General features: G+C 39.4%; 1 protein-coding gene across 1 annotated transcript in view; it reads right to left on the bottom strand.

Annotated features, from left to right (window-relative positions):
- The window catches only part of KIAA1328 (KIAA1328 ortholog), a 168,759-nt gene that overhangs the window by 96,696 nt on the left and 47,217 nt on the right, over nucleotides 1-24,846 (bottom strand). The window contains exon 6 of the mRNA XM_062513410.1: nucleotides 3,101-3,228. Within this exon, the coding sequence (XP_062369394.1) occupies nucleotides 3,101-3,228 (128 nt within the window). The remainder of the gene's footprint in view (nucleotides 1-3,100; nucleotides 3,229-24,846) is intronic.

Raw genomic sequence — 24,846 nt, 5'->3', positions numbered from 1 at the left:
GCATTAGTTCAGTACAGCTACAAACCAGGGCTGCATTTCAACCACATGCACACAGCTACTGCATCCTTTAGGTTTACATCCTAGAGAACTCAACCTCTCTTTACAACAATGCCATCGATGTTTGGTAACACTGCTGTTCTCTTGACCTGTCAATTGTCTTATTCTGACAGAAAACCCTGCATTTAAACACTGAAAGGAGATGTTTCCAAATACCTATCTAAGCCCAGGGGAAAGTGACAGCTCATGATCTGAATTACGGTAGGGTAAGAATGAGGGAGACAGGCAGGTGACAAGCAGAAGCAGGGGGCATTAAGATAGAGGTGTAGCACTAAAAAATTACTCCAAACTAACAGGTAAGAAAAAGGGGGGGGGGGGGGGGGAAGTGAACAGAAACAAGAAAGAACAGCTCAAAACAGGCAGAACAAAGAAGTGCTTCATTACAGAGTAGAGCTGTGCAGTCCAATGTTTCTGCAAGAAACAGGAAAATCAGAACAACATCATACATTGAAACAGAGATCCCGACAAGATCAGCAGTGTCCTGAAATAGGAAACACTGATTATGTCTCCTAGACAGTTCTATGAAAACTATGTAGCAAGCTAGTTATCTCGCTTTAAACCCAGACACATCCAAGTTTTCCTTAACTCAGACAAAATCAAGCGAAAAGGAAAAGATTTCAAACGGATCTGGATTCAAACAAAACTCACTAAGACTTTCACAATCCTAACATTTCAATAAGATTGCTCTTGTCAAAGTCTTCCTAAAAATAGAAATGAGGAGCACAAAAGTTCCCATGGGGCAGAAGGAGCTGGCATGGGCAGTACTTGGAAAAGGAGGGAAGTGTTCTGGGTCTGTCCTCCTCCAATCCTTTCCTTTCAAAAATCTTCCACTGCTGCGCTCCCCTTAGGCAGATCCCATCAGGCAGACAGAACAGCGCTGGCCTGAACTACTGTGTGAAGACAACACCCCAAGAGAATACAGAGAGAACCATCAGGACACTAAGATCTCACAGTTCAGGTAGGAAAAGATGCATGAAATTAACAGGCAAGTCCATCAAGAAGCACCCAGTGACACTTCTTGGGTTTCAAAAGCTATCCCATGAAGGAACGGGTGGACAGAGCTGGGCAGCCGTACCCACCTCTTCACAGTTTGTAAACTGTGAGGAGAAACACAGCACAAAGTTCTTGTTTGGGTGAAAAATGGTAACAATTTATAAAGCCAAATGCAAAGAATGAGAAAATTGAAGAGGAAGGTCAGAAACATCAGAAACATTTTGCACACTAAGAAAAACCAGCTGAAGCATGTTTTGACAGGTTTTTATCTATGCCTACAATGCTTTGCACACAACAACAGGACTAGGGTAATTTCAGGCCTGCTAGGCAGGAGCTGTAGAGTATGTCACCATAAAGGAAATGTCAAGGCAAAGCCCAATATAATATCTGAATTTGCATTTGTGGACAAAAGTACTTGTAAGTATAGAGAAAAGAAATAATGGAATCAACGACAAGCTTGATAGAACTTTGCACACAAAACCAGAAAAACAATTTTAAAGAAGTCTCTGTGTATACATTGATAGAGTGATTAGGAAGACAGAAGAACAAGAGGAGATGAATGTGGATTGCTGAACTAATTTGACAGTCAGTGGGCCGAAGGTTTCCTATTATCTGCTTCCATGCTGTTGTCCAGTGGATGTGATAACACTGGATCCCTCAATACTAAGGGCTAATCTGCTATAAGAAAATGTATTTGAAGCTGAAAGGCTAGAAATTAAACATTCAGGGCAAAACCTGAAAGAAGGATTCGCATCACCCAAAACACAACTACCACGGTGCTTTTGGACTATATGGACTTCCCTGGACTATTTTTCATGGAGATTCCCAGCAAGTTGCATGTCATACAAGCAGCAACACATCATACAAGACATCATCCATTCTGGGAGGATATTCTTGTTTTAATTCAACGCCATCACAAAAATGGGTGGCAGATAAAAACACAAAAGAAACAAAATATCTATAAAATGTTAAAAGCCTAACAGCTCAGTGTCCAACAATGTTGGACCAAAAAAAAGCTAAAAATGGCTAAAAATCCACATCATTAGGACAAAAAAAGCAAAAACATTCCCGATGCCAGTGAAGTCACAGAATATTGTTACCTGCTTCCTGAGAGAATTAAAAGACTCCTTCCTGCACAGCTTCCAGTCTCCTGAGAAGCAGGATCTCCCTGTATAATTCTCACAGCAGGGAACCACTGACATCCCAGAATCAGGCCTCCTTTTGGATACTCTGTGCTGATGACTTTACTTCTAGCCCTGTTATAAACAAGCCTTTAAGACTGTTCCAGCAGAAGAGGGGATCTTGGCATAACCTCTATAAAAAGGCATGGTCTTAGGCAGGATGGATTCTGGAGCTCTGCAGATAGAAGCTGCTACCAGAGAACAAGCAAGAACTTGGGGTAGAGCACTTGCATAGGCAGTCTTGTCTTCCAAGGCATTATTTGCCATCAGCAGGGATGCAAACCGAGCAGCAGAAGAAAATCTCAAGCAACCATGCTCTAAAGGCTTTGGGCACCTACATCTGAGAAACACTTTATCAGTTAATTTAACATGTATCCCTAGTCAAAGTTTTCTGGTTTTAACTGTAGGTAGAGCTACAGGTCTTCTATAAATAGCTCAAATCAGATGAGCTGCTTTAAAGACTTGAGAAAGCTCTTATTGACCAAATACATCATCTGTAATGCCCTTTTCAATCATCAAAAGACAGTGAAAATGTGAAAGGCTATATCTACAGTAACTGCAATTATTTTCCTGTTTAAATAACAGAACCAAAAACAAAACAGCATCTTAACTTTCTCCTTGGCAAAGGTGTGGGTTCCCATGATTCCTACTCCATTATAACATGGTTAATTAACTTCAACCATTCTATTGACCCAAAACTTGTCAGGGTTTTTCTCTTTGTTTTCCTGCAATTCATGTATTGAGGCAAGGACTCATGGGAAGCCAATCACAAAATAGTATTCAACACTTATGATGTAAGATAATATGCTCACAGACTCAAAAAGATGTTTTGACTAGGTCATAAAAAAAATACAAAAAAAAAAGCTTACCTTCTGCTCTTTTTCCTTGGCAGTACTGAGTTCAGAAAGGGAGTGTGATAGTTTTTCTTGCTGCTCAGCCAGGTACTTCTGATAAAGGCTCAAGAGTTCTTGGCATTCTCTGTACTGCTGCTGCAGAGGTGAGGCATCAGAAGTTAAGGGAAAATCACTCTTTAGCGAACAGTTATAGCCAAATATATACCAACTTACTCTGTGTGAATCTGATTGAGGTCCATAACAGTTCAATTTAAAAACAGATACCGTGTGTTTGAGTAGTGCCTAATGATGATAAATCTGCCTAGAGATGAATGTTCAAATACAACCGTCTTCCTACTCAGAGTAGAAAAAGAATTGCACCAAATTCTTTTATCATTGGAAAAGGGACAGCAGCAGGAGGCAGGTGATGACATTGTTTCAGCTGGAACAGCTACAACCCACTTATTCGTATTCAGCAAAGTCAGCCATTACCAATGTTTATTTATAAATAAATAAATAGGCAGCCAAGTAAGTAAATAGTCCATTTTTAAGCACAGACATCGATTCACAAGTCCACATACCCAAATCCAATCTCTTTGCTTGCGTGCCAATGGCTCAAAACCCCACAGCCACAGATGCAGTGCTACAGGCCTTTTACAGACCAGCAATAATTTTTGGACAGTAATCTGGAGAAACAGCAACTGTGGTGTTTGCAAGGATATTAGCAACAGTGTCCTGCCTTGCTTGCAGCATTGAAATTCCAACAGGAGATAAATCTGCTCTTCACCTGTCATTGTGTAATTCCCTCCCTTGCTCATGTAGCATGGTAAACCATTTATGCTCCCCTCTCTCCCCCCTCACTTTTAATTATGCATGCAGATGGGATAAGGGCTCGCTGTCCAAAGAGATTACTCTGAATAAATACTTTAATAACAAGTCACTGCAATTAAGGTAGGGAACAAAAACTTCTTCAGTCTTTAAAACGGTGTTGAGTTACAGATTTCCTTAACATTTTTATGATCTAATCATTGCTTCTGGGCAAATTCATGTTGCAATCACTTTTGCCAATCATGGCTGCATAAATAACTCACTGCTTTGTTATTCCCTGTTATGACCCTAAGGGGTTTTTTTTTGGTTCGATTTTGTTGCCTTGCCTCCCCCCCACCCCCTACCCCCTTCTTATTTTTTTGCAGGAGGGTTGGCCTTGCCAGGGATTTATTTTTGTTGGTTTTTGGTTGATTTTCTTTCCTTTAAATAAAAGGCTAGCAAGAGAATAAGCAAAACATTTTAGGAAGGAATGGAGGTTAATAAACCCCAATGCTGAAATCAATCAGGAGAGCCTCATAACACCTTTGTTCAGCACCTGGAAATATGGGAGGGTACAAACAATGGTCTTAACAAGCTAATTGCTTTCCAGAGCCAGCCTGCCTGAAGCTGGAGCTGTTTTACATTTCAGTTCATTTCGTCAGAGAGCACCAAAAGGCTGAAGTGATTTGTGGTGGTCTCAGGAGTCTCTGCCAGCTATGATGTATATAAAAGGAATTTTTTATTCCAGTTGTAACCATAGGCAGTAATGTTTATAGTAGGTGAACATATTAGCCTGGACGCAGGGCATGAATTTTACTCTAGCAAAAGCCAGTTCATTTATACAGCCTAAGAGTTAAATGTCGGTATTTGAAGACAAATTATAGGGAAATTCATTTAAACCCATGTTATGTGGCAGAATATAAAAACGGACAGTCCTATCTATCTTTATCAATTTTTTACAGTCCTCTTAATTCACTTTGCTTCCAGCAACCCCTTCCCCACAAAACAGATTTTGCCCTCTCCCCCGTCTAGCTGGCACACTGCTGGCACCAGAAACGAGCACCCTAAACAGCCTCAGGGCACACAAGTTATAGCCAGGCAGCCATCCTCACTCTCGCTACAGTGTTGGTATCAGTCCTACTGGAGAGCCAGGCAAGACTTCCCACACTCCCAAGCACCATTAAAAACATACCCCATTTGTGTTTTACAGACTGCAGAGCCCTCATGGTACACATGATGCCACCACCTGCATGTGGCTGCCAAATTTATTTAAAATACATTTTAAAACAGGATGAACAAAGTTAACATCAGCAAAGTACGCAAGCAAATCTTGATTGTCCAAAGGCCAGCTATGTGATCATGAGCGAGAAGAGCAATTGCTCACATGAGCTAAAATGGTGGCCAAGATGTCCCTGAAATTCTTGTGAGATTTGGTCAGCCATGGTAAAACTCGCTGCATTAGACAATTAAAACCTTCCTCATTCACACAATCACTCTACATTAAGCAAAGTATTGTTAGAGCCACAACAGTCTATGAGTTTAAAGCCCTGCTTTGCTTACTAAGTAAACATGAAGCTTCAAATATGAAAAAAGAGTTCATTTGTTTAAGACATACGCAGAATAGCTGAAAAGTATGGCAATTCTCAAAAATGTGCTGGTACATTTACTGCAAAATATCTTCTTAAGGAAAAAAAGCCTTAATATTAGATCTTACTCTCTCATTCTATTGAATTTTTTGCTAAAAGCAGCAAGATGATTTCCTTTTTTCTCCTACAAATTAACCAGGCACACAACACTGCCACAAAAATATTTAAGACATTCAGATATAACAAGATCACGCACCTGCTAAGGTAGTACACTCTTTGGACAGACATGCACGCTATAAATATTTTCATAATCTGCTTTAAACATAATAAAAAAAAAGTTGTAAGGTTGAAAAAACAGTATAGGAGAAGTCCCACAGATTTGCATTCCAAAAAAGGTAATACACATAAATGGACACATTTGATAATTCTTCATGTTCAGGTGCACAAATATTGGATTTGCAAGATGTTAGTTACCCGGGAGAAGTGGTACTTGGCATTTCACTGAACAGTAGTTTTATGTCCAAGAAATATGCATTTGAATGAATTAGACTAATACTTTTTATGCAGTTTATTATTAAAGTATCAAGGTTGTATGTGAAGGGGGGGAACCAAAGAGAAAATAAAATTGGAAATGCAAAGGTTAGGATTTCAACAGCCACATTTACATGTCATACTGCAAGTGCTACATATTTTATAGAATAAATTAGTTATTTTTTTTTACTGAATGTAAGTCAAAGAATTAAGAGCTAATTTATGACTCTTAAGAGATAATAACCTCAGTGAAGATAGCTGGCTTTGAGAGCAGGAGCTGCCAGCCAGCACACAATGTTGACACATTTACAGAAGACAGGAATGCATGTCCAGGGAGCCAGACAGGGAACAAAGAGCTTTTCCTTGGGGTGAAGCTTCACAAGAAGGCACAGCCACCCTAATGTTCAGCTGCTTCCAAAGATAGTCTCCCACTCATTCCTTCCATCCAACACCAGCCCTGCTACCACCCAGACCCCTCACTCTGAGCAAACTGTCCCAGTGAGGCAGGACAGCCAGGCACCAGATCTGGCATGAGGCAAGCAGAGGGAGTGGAGCTTGGAGCAGAGGACAACTCTTCCAGCAACAGTTACCTCTCTGGGAGTGTTTATTCACCTTGCAAAATCTCAACCCCTCCCTTCAGTTCTGCTCTTAATCCTCAGGCTATTAAATCTGTTCCATGGCTAGCTCAATTACTCACAGCTTACTCCTTGCGGAAATACTGTCAGCCTTCCACAGGCTGAAGCAGGAAAAAAACCACAGTTCCTACTTCCCCAGAAACTGGGAGGAGAAGGGCCAGTGTCTAGCATGTCCACTGACTTCCTTCACTGCTCCCAGTCCACTGTTCCCACTGCCACTTTGAGTAGAAGTGAAGTCCATACTGGGCTCTTGAATTCTACACATCAGCCTGCACATACTTATGCAAGCACTGCTCATGCTACAGCAATTCAAATGACTATTAGTCTCTTCAGATCCAGGTTTTCAAACATAGAAAACATCAGGTTGCTCCACTAAATAGTAAATAGTTCTCCGACTATTTACCAAAATTCTCCTTTTCTTATATCACCTTTTGTAAGAGGCAAAAAGACAACCAAACCACAAGATAGATAATCTTCTCCTTAAAAGATTTCTTTGGGGGCCTTTATCATTTAGGAAAAAGTGTTCAGTTTTATCTCACTTTATTAAAAGAAAAAAAAAATAAAGCAACTAATGATCACAGCAAACTGAGGCTGGAAAAAAAACTCTTCTAGAAGCTTCTAGCAAGGGAAGAGGACACAGCTAACAAGATTCTTTGCAATCAGTCTAATAACAAAGGCCCTTCTGTAATTTCAGAGTGTTTGTGAGAACTCACCACCAAGTGACACTTTCTTCATTGGTTTGCGAAGAGCATTTTTGGGACAGGCAGCAACTCTATTGTCCCCTTTTTACATATGGGAAAACTGTCATGGGGAGTCTTTGGGCATGTCTGAGTACACAGGTGAAGCCCAGCAGTCCCACACTCCTCAAGCCAGCTCCAGGACATGCATCTTGCAGCTGCATGGTAAACTAGCAGAGCTCAGGAACAGCATTAACAGACCAGATTCATCTTGCATCCAATTTGCTCAGAGTCTGAGTTTGCCTGCATTCACCCAGGCAGAAAAGCCCTAACAGACCTCCCAAGCATCAAACAAGATGCCCAGAGCTGACTCATTCCTGTAGTCCCTGACTGTAGCTTCAGCTTGGACTGTCCTTTCATTCAGGGCTGCCTTCTCTGATCCATAGCCAGAACAGAACACAGGAGCTGAATCTCCATCTTCAGACACCAGATGCTGCAGTCCCATCAGCTCCCATATCCAATGGAAGACTCTCTAGAGACTCAGAGCTATTACAGAGATATGCAAAGATGAATAAAGCAATCAAAGGGGAAAAAAACTCAAACACACACAAATTGGATTGGAATTTAAATCAGACAGCATTAACCTGAACTCTGTGGTAAAGATACAAGAAACGTTCTGTGATGTAACGAAGAAAGTTTCTTCACGTGTGCAATCATGACCCAATAGCCACAAAGCACTGGCCTTTTTAAATTCTTGCTGAAGGACATGCATCTAGAAACCTGACTAGTTATCATCATGTTGGCAGTTTCAGCAGACTCAACTCTTTTCACTGCCCAAAGTGGTCCCTTGAAAATAAAAGCTGTAAGAAAAACTAGACAAGGACGGAGATTTTGAGGAAATGCCACTGACAGTGGGTGGATGAAGCTACACTAAGCTCTGAGAGGTCTTTGTTCTCTCAAGAAAATTCTACTCAGATGAATTGCAGGCAGACCTGAGCTTGTCTGCATGCTCTCCAACCAGGTGTGTGCGTCAGACCATTCAAGGAGCTGTGCACAACCCCAGCAGGACAGCATCAAGCACCACATGCCTGATCTGACTCACCTTGCTTTGATGTTTTTGTGGGACTTCTTTGGGGATTGGGCTTTTTTCTGGCAGCAACAGCAACATTACACCACTTGCAAAAAGCTGCTGGCCTATGCCTGGCACTTGAAGAATGCCACAGCAAGCTCACAGCTGTTTAACAGACACATCACTGCATCCATAACTGTGGCACCATGTACCACTACATTTCACTGTACAGTTAGCAGCCCAAAAATTACTTTAGAGAATGCTGCAAGAGTAAGAAAGCATTTCAACAAACGCAGGCAAAGGCTAAAATCCATGCAGCTGGGTGTCCTCACAGTGCTATCCCTATAGCTACAAGTAAGGCTCAAGCTACATCTAAACAGTCATAGTACAAAGGAACCAAATTTATAGAGTCTGCAGAGCCCCAAAGACCCATGACAGACTGATGGCAAATTCCACTACATGTGTGTTCAGTTTGAAGTGGACCCACACTTTTTTTCATACATCAACCAAGCATTTATTTTTCACAGAATTTTGACACATAAAGCAATGGGGTTTATTTTCTGCCTTAATATTTTGCATATCAGTACGAAAGACATACCGTGCCTTTTGGGAAAGAGGCAATATGTATGTCATTCTGATTTCCACCTGCAGGCTTTTTTCTTCCTAACCAAAGAAAGGATTAAAATAATGCAGCTTCAACTACTTACATATGAAAAGTCATATGAATAAAAATAAACTGCTGGTATTAATGAATTAACATCTAAAAGGAACACTTTAAAATATAAACTAAGATATTCTAAGCTCTTTCCTTTAGCACTTAACAATTACATACTTCTTGGGAGCTGACCCACATTTAATTTTAAAATACTACTTGTGTTTAATACATACAGTCCTGTGCTTTGACAATCTCATCTCAGAAAAACAACAGGACCGCACTTTAGAAATCAGACTATCCAGGCACGAATCAAAGTCAACCCTGTTTCTTCTGCCTTAAAATTAGGAGAAATAAAATAAGTGGTTTATCTCTATGTGAATAATTGTTCTGAGAAAGGGTAGAGACTAGTAACTTCTATGAAGGTTTATTATCTAAACTCTGAAGTTGCGGCAAAGACTGAAGGTAATAAAATGTTTTATGAACAACTTCACTTTGCTTATTCTTATATATTCTTGTATATCTGAGTTTATATGGACTCTCTGGCACAGTGATGCTAAGAACCTGTAGGGAACCTTCTATGCATCCACTTTTCAATGTATTAAAGAAATCATCTGGTGAGCGTCTAAACCTTATGAGCATCCAATTCAAAACACAATTTCCTTCTGATCCAAATGCCTTAGGAAGCACAATTCTGAAAACACTATAAAGAAGCAAGTCACATACAATAAGACAGAGTGATCTCCAATCTGAAGCCCAACAGTTACATTTTAATTTACACTTGAATATTTTAATGTTGTTATCCAGTCAGTAAATTAACTCAAGATGCAAGAATAAAAAGGGAAGATGCATAGGGAAAAAGGTCACAAGGTCCACAGAAGTTAAGAACTTCACTTCTGTTTGAAGCATCAGCATTATGTTGTTGAATGCCACAGCTCTCATATAAAGGAATTGCTTAATACATTCCCATTCTGTTTGAAGGAAAATTAAATTTACATTCTTTGGGAATATGGTATTGTAATTAGTTCATGACTTGATTACACTTTGAAGTGAGCCGAGACTGCATATGGTGCATACAAATTAGTTAAGTTATGGTTACCTATCTACAGAAAAGCTACCGAGTTAAGAAAGTTAGGGACAAAGCCAGGGCAGTCCTTTGGAGCTTTCAGGAAGCAAGAAACATCAAATTCAAATCTAGTCTCTGGAATCGCAGATGTCAGGTGTGAACAAAAATAAAAAATACAGTTTCCTAAACAGCTAAAGAGTTGCTTTCAAAAAATAATCTTTCCATTTCCACCTATAGCACCTGTAGAGCCCCTGTTAAAACCAATCCCAAAGAAGAAGCAATAAAAGACACAAGATTTCCTACGCTGGTTAAACTCACCAGTATGATTTATCCTAGTACTTGTAATTTTGTAATTTCTTTTAGAGACAGCCTAAGTTTTATATCATCAACCAAGATACTCTGTTCCACACAGATGATGAAATTCCCAAGTTTGCTTTTAACACCCTGGAAAATACTGAGATGTACAATACAAATATAGTGTATCTAAAATTGGCCAAAGAAGAAGATAGCCCGTATGATTTGATGAGAGCAAGGAAGGCATTTAAACCTAAATCTAATTCCCAATATAGCAGATGAACTCAGAAAAGCCTCTAACATACTTTCAAAATGCAAATGCAAAAAAGTTTAGGGTACGGGATTTGATCCTACATATTGAAAATCCTTTCCACAGGATATGCCAATCAAGCTGGACAGCTTATCTGCCATGTTCTCTGGTTCAAAGGTGGGTAAGGACAAAAATATCACACGCCATTGTATGCCAGCAGATGTGCCTGGATCAATAAATGCAAATACCATCTCAGAGTTTGCATTTTCTATTCCAAGTGGAAAGCACATCTCCAGCCTTATCTTCATTAATACAAACAAAAGAATACTTACAAGCAAAGAAAAAAATAAAGCAAAGATTTATGTTACAGCCTGGCTCTGCTAACAACTGTCTTTTACTGAAAAGGAAGGAACAACATAACACAACACACAAAAGACAAGCTACACTGCTACATATACTGGCAAAAATATGCATTTTCATAATAATGGACATAGGGGATCTGATGACAGAAAAACTAAGAACCTGAATACACAAAATACAGACCCCACAGATCATTGTACCAAGATACTGGTCCTGGCATGGGCCATGAACATTTTTACTTTTAGCTTAATAACTGCAATGGCAGGAGATTTTCCTCACTGGCAAGAAGGAATTTTTTCAGAACATACTTGCCCCTTTCAGGGACGCTCTGCCAACAACTATAGTGACTTTCAGAATTTAAATACTTCCTTTGGCATTTGCTTAAACGTCACAGCTACCCAGCCTCTTCCACTGGAAACTGTGAAAGAACTTGTTACTTATGTATTTGTCTGCCCGCCAGTAAAATGTTCCATGCATTTTTTATGGAAGAAAGGAGCCTGGAGACTCAGGCATACACAATTTCTGTGCGAAATAGTCCCAGCACCTGAGAACAACTCCACACATTTCACCACGCACTAGAGAAAATAATCACAACCTGCGCCTTGCGAGAACACGAAGCCAAAAGGAGGCATTGTACCTATCACCATCCACACAATACCGGGGCTATTTTTCCTTCTACATATTTAGAGCGCAAAATTAAACAAATAAAAGGAACACTGCATAATTTAGCTTTCATTTCGTATCAAATTGCTCATAATTGTAACCATAAAATGATAATATTGTGCCATATGTGCATCCGCAGAGCCGGCAGCGGCGCTGACCGGCCCCGGCCGCGCCAAAAGCGGGGCTGTGGCGCCACCGTGTGCCCGCCCCGGGTATTGCCGCTGCCCGGCCCGCGCGGCGCGCCCGGGCAAACGCTCGGGGTTCATTCTCTCACCGAAAAGCATCGCTCTGAAAGGTGAAAATCCGCCGTGCGACCCTCCTGCTTCAGCAAACTCTTCTTCATCAAATTACACCCCGCCCCACCAGCAGAGGCAGTCACGGCTTTAAGTGAAACACTCATCGCTGGGAGTATTTGCTGTTTTAGTTGCAGGCCTTTGTGAGAATTAAAAACACTGTTACCGTTTACACAAAGCCATTTGTCATCTCAGTCCTACTCGATATTACAACAGACATGTTCGTTACTCTAATTTGACAATGGAGCTCCTGGCAGAAGGCCGAGGAGAGATAAGGTGGGAATGGAGGTATCTGAGAAAGGATGCTCAGCCTCTTACATTTAGAAACAGTAAGAGGAGTTATTTAACAGGATAAATGTGAGGTAGGAGTCAGGAGCCTGGAGAAAAGGGGATGAAGAGGCAAAAGAGAAACAGAATGTAAAAGCTGAACTTACTGAGAGCAGAGCTACAACAGCCCCTCCATCTCAATTGAAGAACATGCATAGTAAATCAAAAAGGTGTCTGCTTTGCAGAGAATGAGAATGTAAGATCACAAAACATCAACTCATGTTATAACTAAGCTAATCAGGTTTGGTCTTGGTTACTATCACAGTGGGGATCATCTGAGAATACACAATGGTGTCTGTCCTTTCAGGTAACATTCAATCATCGCTCTTAATTTTATATATTTGATATCTTTCACTGAACCTTTTCCTTACTCTCAAACAGGAATAATGCTGATGGAGAAAATCAGTCTCTCCTTCTGCTCAGTTCCCACCACCTCAGTTGGGTTCTTACTGGAAAGGAAATCTGAATGCTAGGGAAAGTTTTTGTTGCTGCTTCCTAACATGGTTGTCACACTCTATCCTCCACAGTGGGCATCAGGCTTGGGTATTTAAACTTTATTATTTCCTCCTTTTAAACTAGAACTTAATCAGACAGCAGCATACAGATTTTAAACTGACTATTGGCAAATGGTGCAAGAGGCAAGATGAAAACCTGTAAATGGTGCTGGACAAAAATAGAAAAAGAAATAAATACCAGTGAACCAAGGAATCTTGCCCTTCTTACAGAAACATATTCAGCACTACAGCTAGAAGAACACCAAATGTAAAAATCACAGATCATTCTAGATAATTAATTTTTTCCTTTAAAACTATTGCTATTTTGACAGTCTTTCTAACCCTGTTAGAACACAATCTGTTTGCATGATGCAGACGAGAGAAATGCAGTGCTCCTTTTCCCAAGATACACTTGAGGTCAAAACAGACTTCATACCAGCACACTAATATTAAGGGAGGTGTCCTCAAACCCAAAAAAGGGAAAATATTACATGATGGAGTGCTGGAAAGATCTTTTCCACCATGTGTTGTACACACCTCTAATGTGGTAAGGACTTCAAAATGACAAAGATCTGAGAAAGCTGGTCCTGTCTTGTGAAATCTGGCTTTAAACATGCCAAAATCAGAAGCCCTAGTTTCACTGAACTGAGGCCAGTGAAGGAAAGATTTAATAACAGCCTCATTATAAGGTTCATTGTTGTAGGACTATTTAATATACAAGATTAACACATCTTATCTCCCACTTTCACTCAAACCTATTATACCCTTCATTAATACATGCACATTTCTACATCATTTACAGCACTCAGGAATCAAATATTATTGCTTGAAACAGGGTGTGTTCTGCTGCTCTTCCTGGTGATAGCCTCTTCTTGCAGTAACAGAACTCAAAAATAAGCTTCACAACTCAAAAATAGAGACATGTAGGTAAACAGGGCTGGCTAAAACCGGGAGAAATTTAAAATAAAAATAATTTGTTTTGCCAACACTCTGGATTTCATTAATTGATTTTAGTTCCCTCACACCCAGACCATTCAAATATTATAGTATTATATTCCTTATGCAATATTATAAGGAAACTTCTGCTTTCTCAGCCTAATGAATGATGGTACCCTTTCTTCCTGGCAATTTGAAATGTAGAAGTAGATAAAGTGACCCACAGCTCCTCAAATTAAAAGGCATTTAAAAAGTCTTCAGATCTGGATAATCAGAGAAGAAAAGGAAGCTGTAAGGTAAGAACAGTACAACACTTCCCCAGAATACATTCCTTTGTGTCCACAGATATACCAGGGCAGGCCAGAACAATGTGCTTAAAATTATATGAAGGGGGCGAAAAAATATCCACTTTCATGTTCTCGGGAGACCAAAGGCTGCAGGTTGGCCCCTATTCTTGCACAAACTGTTACGAGCTTGCAAGTTGTGTCTCAGGACAGAGAAAATGCCAGCAACTTGTCCAGCAACTGAGCAGGTTCAGGAGTCTAAAATCCCTCCTGAGTTCCCCTAAGCTGTGGAACTGCTCTCCACAGAAGGCTGCAAATGTTTATAGGGACTCACTTTAAAAAAAAAATCCTACAAAAAAGCACCACCACCACCAACACCATCCAGTGTTATCAAACACAGATAAACATTCTGGCTGCAGTTTTTATTTACAGGTCTCTGGACCTTGTGAGACTTTGGGGGTTAAGTATTATCCTGCACTTATACTTTGCTATATGCTTGTGGTCACTGTATTGTATTGTAATGTAAAACTGAACTTTTAATACAGTACAGATGTATTTTGTTTTATGTTTATACAATTAGTAATTTAAACATACCAAAACATTCTAAGAATAGTGAAGATACATCTTCTCCAACCATCTGAGAAGAATTTTAACTTCCTGTACATTGTTAGAAAGCATGTTTACAAAATTCCCTTTCCTTCACACCTTACTTTCTGAAGCCACCCTATTGTATCATAAAGGTTTTTAAATCAAATGGCTAATACTTCATGAAAGAAAGAAAATTAATTACCTGGAATGATTCTCCTGGGAAGTACTGATAGCAAAGACTTAACTTCCACAGGCCAAATGTACTTCTCCTAAGATTTTTTCTACTCTTCTTAGAGATAAAAATGTTTACTCTGGCTGATTAACTTTGTTTCAGAAAATGCAATTTGCTGTGATAGGCCAGAGTGACCCATTCACACTCAACTTCAGGCTTTCTGGAATCATCCATGCTTTCAGGTAAAAACAGTCACGAAGTTTTGGAAGTTGCTACCTCCTGGAAGAAAAAAAACACTCATCCCTAAAGCCTCACATTTATTAACGCTAAAGAAGAGCTGACATCCTGGAGATCTTCTTGGCTTCTTAAAAGGAGCATACTAAGGTACACAGTTGATTTTGTATGGATCACAGAAGCCCAAGGTTCTGGTAGGTAAGAGAGAAAACCTCTTCCCCTTAGCTATAACTTTTTCTCCCCTCCCACTATAGTTCTCCATTCATCTGAGAGAAATATTGCTATGTGTTAGCCTTAAGGGTATCAGTGCTGGAGGGCTGTTACTCCTGGAGACAGGAATTCCTGAATCTAAACTCAAAAGTGCTCATCAGAAGAAAAAATAGCTGAAAAGAGTTTGCGTAAAGACAGTTACAGGCAGCAAGAAAATGATACTTTCAAATATACTCCTCTCACAGGATTAATATTTGAGTAAGCAAATAGTTCTTTGGCAAATTCTTTACTTATTGCAACGCAGTCAGAATCACAGTGAGATGACTCCATGCATACAGCAACTGCTGATAATGCAGGGATCACCACGGATGCTTAGAAGAGCTTAGTCAACTCAGGAATGGAATAGGCCTTCTTGTCAAATACATTCCCGTGGTTATAATAAATTTCTAAGCCATCAAATCAAATACAACAGAAGGAAATAGGGAAAAAAAAATCAAACACAAAAGGTTTTATATAACAGGGCCCTAGAAAAATCAGAGAAATTAGGGGTATGTTCCAGACCAAGAGGTGATCAAGGTAACCTGCACACCAAGCTATATGGGAATGCTTACTTCCTGACAGCAAGAAGAAAAGGAAAATTACTATATGTGAGTAACTTGCAAGGAGCCTAGACTAGAAGTGACTGGCTTTCAGAAAAAGGACCACAATAAAATTGAAGAAACAAACAAATAAATACAGACTATAATAATAGACTATAGCTACCTTCCTCACAGAAGTTCAAAACAGAAGACAAATAAAGGGCACAAAAGCACTCAACATTTAGTTAGATTTTCGGATTGATAAACATCATGGAGTCTATGGAGGAGTAATAGCCCCCAAAGACTTAACTTCTTTAGTGCAGGATTAATTTAGAGGCCAAAACAGTAGCAGAGCTGCTCAGTATCTCTCCTTAATTTCAACAGATCAAGGAAACACCCATAGCTTTTCCATCTCAAACGGAAATTTATTCCTGTATTAATAGCCAGAAACCTTCACCACTGCAGCATCTCAACAGCTTATAGGTATCAACAGACTTATTGTCATCATCCCTGTATGTTCACTCTGCAGGGGAGGTCACATTTGATATGGGGGAAGCTGAGATACAGGCAAGGTATGTGATTTACAGGACTTGACAGAAATAAGAAAACCCACATATCAGACCTGAGAGTACTTCCACAGGAGCCCACAGTGCCATTCTGTCAGCACCACTCTCTGACCTGTTTCACTCCATGCTGCTGATGTGGCTTTCTGGGCAGCCTCCCTAACAGTCCAATCCCTGGTTAAACCAGGAAAAAATGGATGTGCACTTTCTTCTTTTTTCCAAGTCTTCATGAGTAAGACATTTCATATATTCTCATCTTCCCCTTCTGAGTATTAAGGTGAGAAAGAACTGAAGCAAAATAGGGACAAAAATTAAAGCAGTAACTGTACCAGAACACATCTGCCTCTGAAGCAGGAAGGAACAGACAGCACCAAAATATCTTCAGATCTGACAGGTTGCTCTGCTAGCAATCTGCACTAGGCAGGTGAGACATGTCACTCCATGACAAGTATCAGAAATAAAGGAGCTTAATGTAATTTTTACTGTTTTATAAGATTTCCCTCTATTGTGTGAAAGGAGACGACAAGCAGTTCTAACAAAACATGGGGAGATTTTCCTCCCCTGAGCTGCAAAGCTTTAAAATTAGCACTTTGTGTATGCTTGTTCTTTTAATGTCTGCATTTATTAAGGAGCAAAACAACCATGCATCTGAAATGCCAGAGAAATATGGATCCATAAATAATGCCACATTCCTATTCACACCTAATCTAAATATTTATGTAGTAATTTACCAGCAAAAGATGCAAACTATTCTTTAAATGCTACACTGTATTAAAGGTTAACCACGTGACATGTTTTATTATAAGGCTCTGAATTATGTTTAACACAAATTTTGATTTTCAGTGAAAGTTCTGGTGTTGAAATGGATGGACAGGGACAAGGAGTTTCAGTCACCTCTATAAGATGAATGCTGAAGTTCAGACTTCTTCAGTATTTTTGCAATCCACATAGCCATAGGCCACGCACCTCAGCAGCATACTGATTGAGAGAGGAAAAGCCACCTTCTCCACAACTAGAAGAGCTAGAAATAACTCTATCAGTGATGCTTGATGCTTACTGCAGGTCTGCTGGTGCAGAGTTGCACTTAGATAATGCAGCCTCTACTGGAATCAGGGCTGTGCACACACACCCCGGGGTAAACATTAAATGGAACAGCACAACTGCCCCCAGTACAAGCACGTGCCCTCAAATTTCACAGCTGCTAGATGCAGTCTCACCTCGACAGTGAGGTAACAGCTCTCTGCCCAGTACCTTACACAGGAATTCATGATCCATTCCTCACAGTCCTACAACACCCAGCTTCTCTTTCACTTCATGTCCTGCTACAGTCATCATAACATATTTATGGCCATAACTGTTCCCTTTGGTTCCTCCTTCAGCTCTCACCTTCATGCCTTCTGTTCCTAAAACCTTTCATACTAGACATAGTTCCCAACTTATCTTCTATTTTCTCGCTTATAACAGAATACTTTCTTCATGCCATCACTTTCCTAAGATGCAAGACGTTTGAAGCTCACTGCAGACTCAGCCATAAAGGAACTGATACAAAGGTTTTACTGTGTTTTCCTTTTTCATGAACAGAGCCCATTCCACTTACACTACACAGAGAGATCCACTCTTGTGCAACTTTTTGAGCCTATAATGTGCCAGAGTTTTCAAACATGTAAAACAGAGGGGTAAAAAAACACCCAAATTTAATCTTAAGTAGTGTTCTGGGAGCTAAATATCTTCCAGCTTGTAGTATAAGAAGCAAATGAACATTAGTGCCAATATTCCAACTCCTAGACTGAAACTCTCACAAGAAAAGAAATTGTGCAGGTCTAAGCACAAATAAGCAATATGACCAATTTTAAATGTCCAACTTCTTCACATTTCCTTTGTGACTGTTAAAGCAGATACCTCTAACTCAACAGCAAGAAAGGCTCACTTTCTCCAGAAAGAGCTAAACAAGCAGAGAAACATGAGATCTAGTAATGCTCCCTGCTTCAGCAAGAGATGAAGTGCAGACTTATTGACAGAATCTGCATTTTTGGTTTTCATTTGTTCTGCCTGAATAAGCTCACCAATCTGAGGCAATACTTTCAGACACTGGTATTTCGAGTACCACTGGTCTCTGGGACTATCCTTTTTCTGCACCTCACCATATTTGGATCGAAGAAACCTTGGCAAAAGAAAGGAGGAAGCTGGAAGTATAAATGTTCATTCTTAAGTTGCAGTAAAATCTTTCATTTCAATGATATACAGAAGTACTTGGAATGTATTACAGCTGATAAATGCAGAAATGAGGTATAGAATACTACTGAAAATAGACCTTATTTGTATGCACGCCATACAAATATGTTAAAATACGTAGTTAAATATGCTGTTGGAGTTAAGGAGCTTTCATAGAAGAGAATCATTGCAATTATCAGTGGTAATAGCAAATCCTCTCTGATACAGATGTTTACTTCCTGTTCTAAGAACTAGGGCAGGAAACAGCCATGTTAAAAATATTTGTCTAGCACCAGCCATAGTGTTCCTATTTGTTACAGCTAAGTGTACAACCTGTAACAAAAATAGATAGTTTTTTCTTCCTCCCCCTCCAGCATAACTTAATATATTTAAAATCTTTAGTTAAAGACCAAATGCCTGCTACCATATTTTGGTACAAGCTGTCTCTAACTACAGTCCTATCTCTTCAGTTAACAACTGGAACACAGAATTAGTCATCTCTAGGAAACAGCATTAGCTTTTCATCACAAAAAGCTCAATTAAAGCCCATTTGAGAGAAGCTGAGCCACTTCTTTATTGCATTTTTTCTTTTCCCTGCCTTTTGATAGCTAGGCTGAACCTAAATATCATTAACTGCTGTGAAGGCTAATATGCAAAGCCTAAGTACAGACCTGACTATGGCAAGTGCCTCTCTCAGTTCTAATGCACAGGGGGAAAAAAGAAGTCATCCACATACAGGCACAGTTTCTTCCTCATGCCCACATGTTTACTTCTTGCCAATTTCTTTTATAAAATGGTAGAGGTGTAACTGTCTATTCAATTTCTTAAATTCCACTGTGTGCCTTCTGTTTCTTAGAACATGGCAAATACTGTCTCTACACTATATCCCTAGTACTTAGAATGCAAAACACTTTATGACACTTCTAGCTCTGGGAGAAGAGAAAATGAAGCATGAAATAAGAAATATACTAGCAGAACAATATTCATTGACACTGGTGAATCTGTATACTGCTGCACTGGGAAAGTATTAGTATTAGGGGGTTTAGGGTTTTTTTTTTAATATGTTTGTCCAGCTTGTCTGATGTCAATGGTATGTCTGCCCTTGCAGCTTTTCCATGTAACATACAACCCAGATGCTAAATGCACCAAATTACACTCAAATCCAACAGATTTATAAATTCTCATTTAACTTACTAATATTTTTAAGCTAAACTAAGTAATTATCCTCACAGTTCTTCATAAATTCTCCACCCCTGAAAAAACACGATCACATTTGGTGAAGAGTCTGAGGCCAAACACAGAACTAGAAATCTTTCCTCTCCTTGCAAGAGTCTATAACTAGTAATAATATTTTCTTTCCTAGCAAGGGTCAAGACAACAGATTCACAAACAATAAAGCCATAAACACAACACAAAATACATTAAAAAACATCTTGACTGACCAAAAATTGATTTTGGTTGAAAAAACTTTTTACAAATTATTCTTTGTTTCTTGTAGCTTGTACTGAAATTGAAAGAAAATGGCATCAAAAAGAAGAAAAAAAAAACCACATTGTTCAAGTCCATTATGTACCAGCAATATTCAATTTAACGTACACTAATTCGGTCAGCCTCACACTGATATTAGATGATGTGTCCTTGCACTGTTTTTAATTTACAAAAGCTGAAATTTTTGCAGAAATATACACAGGCAGTCCTGGGACTCTAAAATTTGTCACATCCTACAAGTAAGAGTTGGGCAAATAATAACTGGAAGAAAATGCATTGCAAAAACAGAATAAAGAATAAAACCAGAATAAAAACTGCTTTTCAGAGCAGACTTCTGAACCTCAGTCCCAAAAAAGTGATGAGAATCAGCTGTCCACAGCATATCCTGGTCTGGTGTGTGGCAGGAAAGGTATGGGAGCCTCCACACCACCACACCAGAGAAAATGTACAGAGACTGTCACTTTTGCAGCAGGTATCAAAACAGAAGCAGATTTATGTATATCGGGCTAATCAATACTAAAATGGATCATATCTGAGCCCTCTAGTGCCTCCTGCCAGGAATTCAAACAGTCTGAAAAGCCTTTCTTTTGGAAAATAACTGGTACAACACCCTTAAGATGCCACTTGTACTGCTGCCACCTTCCTCACAGCTCAGGGAAAATATGTCTCTTACTCTACTTTTAATGGAAAAACCTTCTATATACTGTAGGCAGGTACAAGATAGATCAGCACTTCTTTGGGTGAACTAGTTCGAAATTTGGCTAAAGTCATTGCAGCTAACTGACAAAGGCTTAAATCTTTTACTAGTGATTTGCTTGAATTATACACCAGATTCACACTAATGTAATAGGCAACTTGGAATATGCAGCCCTGATTTACCAGAGATTCTCTCATGAGGAATTATTTACAAGCAAAGAAGGTACAAACTAAGCGACAAAAAGTAAAGATAAAGCACTCATTACACAGCAGGAGGCCCAGTGCAATACTGACTGTGTCAAAGCTACAGCAGCGGGTATTTACAATGTGAATACATACCAAATATGTAAAAATCACTTTGTGTACTTCCTCTTTTTTATTTTCTTCCAGTGTCTCGGGGAAGGACCATTCCCACCAGTTTTACATCTCTCCAAATCTACCTGGGGACTTTGTAGAGGGAGAAGCTGGTATTTCATGGTTTCTAAATGATTTGGAAATCCTACCACGGTGGTCTCAATATATTTCCAAAGACCAAAAGGAACTACCCCAATTACCTTATACATGCAAATAAGCCCACCCATAATTACAGTTTATATAGATTTATATAGATTTATATATAGTAGATTATAGATTATATATGCACAACATAGAACACCAAAAGAATTTTCTCATATTTTGCAGCCAATTTAGTTATCGACCACCACAAATGGACAATTGCTTTTTTATTCCACTTCCTTAATGCAGGAGGGATGCAAAATTGGCGCGGGAGGCAGCAAAAACAAAAGATGACTTTCAACACCTGGAATAGAACATGCAATGTAGCCAATGCTTTTTTTTATTTTCATCCCGAGAAACTGATGGGGTGTTATTTACAAGAGACAGGGTTGGGGGGAAAAACGGTGCTTAATGGCGCTTTGCATTAAGGATAATATGAATTTGGTACAAATATCTTGTATTTCCTGCTTCATAAATGAAGTCATTGACTAAGAACCCCAAAATAATCTCATGCCACAAACACCACACACCACTTATCACTGTTGAGATGCTGACATTTACTGCTGCACTGAACTTAGGCACATAATCCACCTCTTTTCTAATTTAACTAGAATCTATTTAGTCTATAGAAGAACTACAATCTTAACTGCAGAATATGTATATTTTTCGCTTGATTGCGTCTACTTGTTCTTTCAAGGGCATTCCCATTAGGAACAAACACTTCTCCATCCTCTCTCCCCCTGAAAGCAGAGTGAAAATAATCCTATCAAGGGAAACTTATTACTGTTTCCAAATTGCGCCTGGCTCTCAGCAGGCACACTCTCCAGGCAACAGTTTTGCCGCTACATTATAACTAATTTTTTTTTTTTCCAGATGACATTTTGTACTGTAAGTAGGTAGAGGAAGGACAGATGTATGTGGTTTGGGATAAGAACGAACCTTCTTGAGCCAAGCAAAAAAGCAGTGTCTCCCCTCACTCTGCACCCTCCTGCAAAGAAATTTTGTTCACACTCCTCAGAATGATTTCTTAGCACACTGCACCATGGCCAAAAAACAGACCCTTTCACAAATTAACGCTGCAATAGACAGATGAAACCTGTGGTTTGTTCAGATGTGGAGCTCCTGGCTGCAGAGGATAATGAAGAAATAAAAGGACAGAGGGGAAGAAGGAGAACAAAAGAAAGCCCAAAGCCATCATTTGATTCCCGGTACCTGGACACGGCACTCGCTGGCCAACGCTGCCACCTGGTGGCCAAACGGAGCGGCGACACAGCTCCGGCTCCCAAAAACACGATTCGGGAATGTCACCCGCTCTGTCCCCTTCCACAGCTACCAACCCCTGGATCACCACTCTGGACACAGAAAAACCCCTCTACGCTTCCTGCTCCGTCTGTGTTTGTGCTTTTCTGCAATCGTCCCAAACAGATTGACCAGAACGTTCTAAATAAACTGTTACCACTACAAGAACAAAAAACAATCTCCAATCAAGACACATTCAATGGAATTAATTGTGGTGCATTTGATTTTTAGAAAGAAGATAAAGAGTAATTTTAAAATTAATTCAAGATAAATAAACTAAGGCTGCTTCAAGATCAATTAACAAAAATGCCTCAAAGTCACAGGCCATTCTTCCAGACAAAGGGAAACTTACCCAAATACATAACAATGAATTTATGTACAATTTCTAGCTTTTCAAACAGAACATAGACAAACACAGAAGTCTTACTGACAGAGCTACATGAAACTTAGCAGGATGAGACAACTACCTGAATCCACAGGAAAAAAAAAAGTCATATCTTAACCAGTTCTTCTGAGTAAAACAATCAAGGGAAATAGATACTTCTTTGGGAATAGGACAGACAGAACACAAGAATTGCACAGTAACAACAGAGCTGTGCATATCAAACTACTTCAAAAATGAGAATGAAGAGAGGCCATAAGCTAGATCCCAGCCTTTAATCTGAAAATGTAAGAACAGCAACTCTCAACCTGCCTAAAAGAAAGGTTATACACTGCCATTCTCATTCCCAGTGACCCCTACAGCCCAGCTCCTCCTTGGGAGACTCTCAGCATAAGAGCAGGTTCAGCTGAGACATATTATTTAACCACATCACACTCACCTGAACAATACCCTGTTCTGTACTTCACAGCCTCCCAAAGGCATTTAACCAGCCACATCACTGTCCTTTCCCACCTCATGCGTTCATGCTCCTAACCTGAATAATGTTCTTCGCCACATCTCCCTATGCACCAGGCATTTCTGAAAAGCTGGACCATTCATCTTGATTCCAGAACCCAGGTGTGAAACTCTCACAGATTCACAGCATCCATACCTTTATGCTCATGGAAGTGAGAAACTAAAGTCTACAAAAACAACAGCAGGTTAATGTTTTAGGAAAATGTACTACAGGCTACACATGAAACAGGGACTTATGTTATAAAGCAGCATCCCAGGCTTATTCTCCAGACAACGCATAGCTCCAGCTTCCCACTTTCTGCACAGCACCTCTTCATGTCAAAAACAACACAGTTACATGATATTTGCTTTAAAATCCTTTTGGCCAACAGGGAGCAACACTTTAGAACAGAACTCCAAAGAACTAGTAAGAATTATGCCATAGCTGAAGTCTCAAATTAGAAAAAATACTGATGCAGACAGTTCTACAGGCACAAAAGATTGTCAGGAATGACAAAGCTTTGAAGGCAAGAAATCCTATTCGAAGCTTGGCTCCAAGCAACTATCACCTTTTAAGTTTCAACTAGTCTAGATTACAGTTTTAAGTAAAAGGGTCTGGCAAGCCTGAAGCACTTGGAATTTAATAAATAAATAAATAAATAAATTAGTTTTTTAAAATGCTAACAATGGAAACCCTGTAATTTAGCACCAGCTTCAATAAACATAAGATTACTTATGTCAGTTTTCTTTCTTTAACTCTATGGGGAAAGAATTCACAAAGCACATGCTTATTTTTCTAAATAATTTAAATACTGCAGCTATGAATGGCCATACTGGCACAACTCAGGCCTTTCTAATTCTGATTTCTTTTTCTTCTGACTAGAAGGTACCATTAAGCGGATTTTTATTATTTCTTCTCATAATTCTCCAGCAATGGATTGACCTTGCTCACTGAAAGTCTTCCTTTTGTTAAGTGAAACAACACTTTCTTTATTAACTTTTTGCATCCTTAAATGCAGCACACAGTCCCTGCATCCTCATTCTAGTGCCTCTTTGTTTCTGAAAATGTCACAAGTCAGGAGGACAATCAAAATCAAATCATTTTTCCCTCAGCAGGTCTCCATAACACATTCAGCTTGCTGTGTTTTCTGTTGTTTTAAATCTGTAATGTCCTCTTCAATTTGTAAATTTTTAATTGGAACCACAAGACATGCAATTGTTCTCCTATTTCTGTAACTCTTGGGAACCTCATACGACTATTGTCTTGTTATTGAGCATTTTACTCCATAGGCTCTGCAGATTGACTGCAACTGTTTTCACTACCCTTTTTTTTTTTTTTTTGTCACTACATTCAGATTTCTACCTTCCTATCCACATCTTTACTAGAAAGTCAGATTCAGGTAAACTTGTATCACTGTCCACTGCCTGTATAACTCTGGCTAAGTAC

This window comes from Cinclus cinclus, chromosome Z, assembly GCF_963662255.1.
Source record: "Cinclus cinclus chromosome Z, bCinCin1.1, whole genome shotgun sequence".
NCBI classification, from domain to species: domain Eukaryota; kingdom Metazoa; phylum Chordata; class Aves; order Passeriformes; family Cinclidae; genus Cinclus; species Cinclus cinclus.
Note: the sequence above shows the minus strand (reverse complement) of the source record. Positions and strands in the feature narration are given on the sequence as shown.